Raw genomic sequence first — 3,989 nt, 5'->3', positions numbered from 1 at the left:
CAATACCTTGCACAAGAGCACCACGGCAGGGCCCAGGAGGTGAACTGGGACCTCTCCAAGTACATGTAGCAGTCAACACTCCATATTTTAAGTCTCTTCGGGAACCGATGACCCTATGGCTCCCAGTCCAAGCCCCTATTGACTGAGCCACTGCCGGACACGTTGTGTACTGATGAGCCCTTTATATCTGTGTGTGTATATATAACCTGTTCTAAACATTGTCTCCACAGGCTGAAAGCAGCCGGCCCCGACCTGCCCCCCCCAGGGACCCCAGCAGCAGATGGCCCCTCGTGGACGACCCCACCACCAGAGTGCCTCAGCTGGACGACTGTGAGCGCATGGGGACTCTTTTCGGGATGCTCAACAAGGGTCTGCGGAGGATGGGCTTCAGCCAGATGTACTTTGGGGACAAGATAGTGGAGCCGGTAGTGATCGTGTTCTTCTGGCTGCTGCTCTGGTTCCTGGGGATCCAGACCCTGGGGCTGGTGGGAACTCTGTGCATCATCATCATCTACATCCAGAAGTGACGGGGGCGGAGCCTGCTGTTCGCTTGGGTTAATGCTTCCATCTGCAGGACTTTTGTTGTGCGAATGGATTTGAGGGGGGCGTTTAAGTGACGGTGACTAGCAGCTTTCTGCAATCGGTTTGAAGCTTGTTCAGTGTTTCAGAGGGTCCCTTCTTCAGGATTGATTTTCCCTCAGATACAGGAGTGGTGTTTTCCCGCTGCCTCTGCTATTATTCTGTTGAAATGGCATGGAGAGCTGCAGGAATGAGTCCTAAAACCAGGATATGAGTTAGCATTTGAACACTTCCTGTTCCCTTGTCTCAAAGTTTTTTTTAACATGTTTTTGGTTATACAGCTGAAATAAGATCTGTGGTTAACAAAAGATTTTCAATTTCCAGAAGTAACACATGTCAGTAAATACCCCACTGGTGCATGCCTGAAGCTTTTATGTGTCATAAAAACGGAGGTTGAATACTAGTTAGTAAATACGACTACTAAAAGTAATGTTGCCGAATTAGCCGCTTTTAGCTTAGCGGTGGTGACATAAAGTCACGTGACCATGATTGTCAAGGTTGTCTATTTATAGCATTAGCTAACGTTAGCTTTTAACTCTTGCAGTAATTGCAATTACGCTTCAGAAATCATAAAGTGGTGTAAATATGTGGAAATGATCCTGCTCGACACAATATGTAACATGTCATATAACAATGTGTTTACCATAGATCTTATTTTCAGCAATATTTGGAAATCCAATGGACAAGCCCCATTGATTTTTGTCGAGGTAGCCATTAAGATGCTAACTTCCGGGTCGGGCTACAAAAATACGTCTTCGCGGCACCACTCTATAGATGATCTGAATGTGAGAACAGGAAGACATTGTTGGAAATAGCTAGTTTTAGTTTGAATCAGAGACTAAAGAGTGAAGGACTGAAGTCGCAGCACTGAGGAAACACTGCACACATCTCTGTTTTACTTCAAAAAGATTGGAGATCTTCGCTGACATAAAGAATGTGAACGTGTTGGCTAATCGTATAACCCATCCGAAGGAAAGGTGTCTGAAAATAAATCTGACACCTTGTGAAACCTATACTGTAAAATAGGGATGGGAACGATTAATCGAATATTTGAAATTATTCAGGTATTCGAATATGAGTTATGAATATTTTTATTAAAAAAAAGGGGGTTTGGTGCCTAAGTTGATTACATATTATCAAATGGAATAATTCAATGTATACGACAGTGCCATAGCTAAATGTGTTATGTCTAAAGGTGTGTTTTGCTCCGGTCACCGGTCCCTCACAGCGGGCAGAGCTGCAGGTGCTGGTCTCTCTCTCTCGCTTCCGGTTATACTTCACTCGCGTTTATGTCCAATTCCATCAGAAAACCAAGTTATGTTTTAAGCATGAAAGCTGTAGGCCTATAGCTGTCAACTGTTCAAACTGTGATCACCAGTTCAATACATTTTTACAAATTCGACTTGGTTTCTATACTTATTTGAACATGTATTTATTTATTTTTCAAAATTAATTTATTAGTTTTTTGTGAAATATAGGATATATATACTTATCGGTTAACCGTTTTTTTGGGGGGCCAATATTCAAATATACTTTTGCTTTCAAATTCCCATCCCTACTGTAAAATGTTTACTTTGTGAAAGGGAAATACATATTGATTGCTGATTAATGAGAAAAGTATTGTTGTTCTAAAAGTGACACTTCAGGTTTCTATTCTGGGGAGCGGTTCTGGATAACTGTCTCCTTTGCTCCTTTGTATCTTGGTGCCTGCCAAATTAAATGCACTTTGGTATGATGGTGTATTGGGCCATTGTACGCTAAACAAATGATACGTAGCCAGGGAAGAAAACTAAAACCCATTCACAAGAACACCAAATATTATCTGAGATTCATAAAAAGGGTATTGATTAAGTTTTCAATGTTGACGTGACCTCAGCCCAGCTTGCTGTGTATTTTTCTAATTATACTTTACAACGGTAAAGGTTTCAGCAGTAAGGAAATAACATATCAATATAAGCATCCATGTTCCATACTGTCCCTCCTCATGAACATGTAGGGCTGTAACAAATGAAGTGTTAAATGAAGAGAAAATATTGTTTTGGGGAGGCTAAAGGCCATCAAATATGGATAAAAGAAGAATATTCTAGATGGATATAAACATTTTGTCCATTTGAGATATTATCTTCCTTTTTTTTATTTTTGAATACGTTTTCACTTTTTTTGTTCATTTTTGGACCTAGAGCTTTGGTTGTGTTTGAGTGACAGAGTTATTAGTTTGTCATGATTTATGTTGGATTGCTAACTTCCTTCCCTGGCTCTGAAATTTGTACGTGTTACTTACAATGCTGTAATATGCAGTGCTTCAGTAACTCTCTAAAAGATTAATTTATTTCAAAGGGAACTGACAGGAATGTGGCGTGTGTAGTGTCAAAATAAAGTGGGATAAACGAATATATTGTATTTGAAACCAAATATGTTTCAACAAAACTACACTGTACTGGATGCAAAAAGATGCATGCAGATCCACCTTCTGATACTTTATACATCATTTCACTGATGCTTTTATCCAAAGCTAACCTACACTTTATCCTGTAGACAAGCCTACAGGAGAGATTTGGTGCTAAGAATGTCGCCAAAGGACACGTTAACATGTGGTCTGCAGGGGCTGGGAATCAAACCACTGACCCTCTGATTGGTAAATGCTTATCTCCCCTGTGAGCCGCAGTCGCCCACACACTGACACAGTTTGTGCTGATAACTACACCGGAGTGTTAGGTTGACATTCACAAAATGAAATGATTCATAGAATTGCTCAATATAGCATATCAACATCAGACCTGTTATTGTTTTGGGCATTTTTGTGTAAAATCTATACATAGGGTGAGTGACACATAAACACATCTTTGTTACCAAGTCAGGTGCCTAAACAAGGCGGCTCTCGTTTCTTGATGGTATCCTATTTACAGCACGTACCGTCAGAGCTCGAGGCTGACAATATTCAGTTGCATTATATTTTACAACAGTTGGAATTATGACCTCCTTACAGAAAAATATGCAAACAGTAATAAAACGAATGTTGAAATTCATAGGATTTATAATTTCCTTCAGTTTTTGACCATGGTATCAAATTACATATCTGGAATCGGGGAATTTCACAAGTATCGATTCCTACATTTCTGGTATTGGGATTTACCGAGAAGTTACAAATGGTCTTAAGGTTCCTAACACAATGACGGAAAAATCTGAAAGCAGTCCGTCATTTTGACGGATTAGAACAAACTCAGAACAGCGCCAAAGTTTCCCCGCAGCAGGGCTCCGGTGTTATGCCGTTATGTCGTTTCCAGACCTAACTTTGCCGTACAAATCATTGAAATGTCTGGGAGTTTTTGGTTTACGCTGTGGCGTGCTCCCGCGAGGTGCAGTGGGCATGCATAACACCGTTTTTTGTACCAAATTATGCAATCCTGGCG

General features: G+C 40.7%; 1 protein-coding gene across 1 annotated transcript; it reads left to right on the top strand.

The window, feature by feature from the left end:
- Nucleotides 1-221: 221 nt before the first annotated feature.
- fam241a (family with sequence similarity 241 member A) lies at nucleotides 222-1,682 on the top strand (the record flags this gene model as incomplete). Its single annotated transcript, XM_010780493.1, has 1 exon — nucleotides 222-1,682. A coding segment is annotated over one exon (306 nt), but the record flags the coding sequence as incomplete, so codon positions are not given.
- Nucleotides 1,683-3,989: the final 2,307 nt, after the last annotated feature.

Source organism: Notothenia coriiceps, unplaced genomic scaffold (genome assembly GCF_000735185.1).
Source record: "Notothenia coriiceps isolate Sejong01 unplaced genomic scaffold, NC01 NC01_scaffold00021956, whole genome shotgun sequence".
NCBI classification, from domain to species: Eukaryota; Metazoa; Chordata; class Actinopteri; order Perciformes; family Nototheniidae; genus Notothenia; species Notothenia coriiceps.
This window is presented reverse-complemented; position numbering and strand designations above follow the sequence as displayed.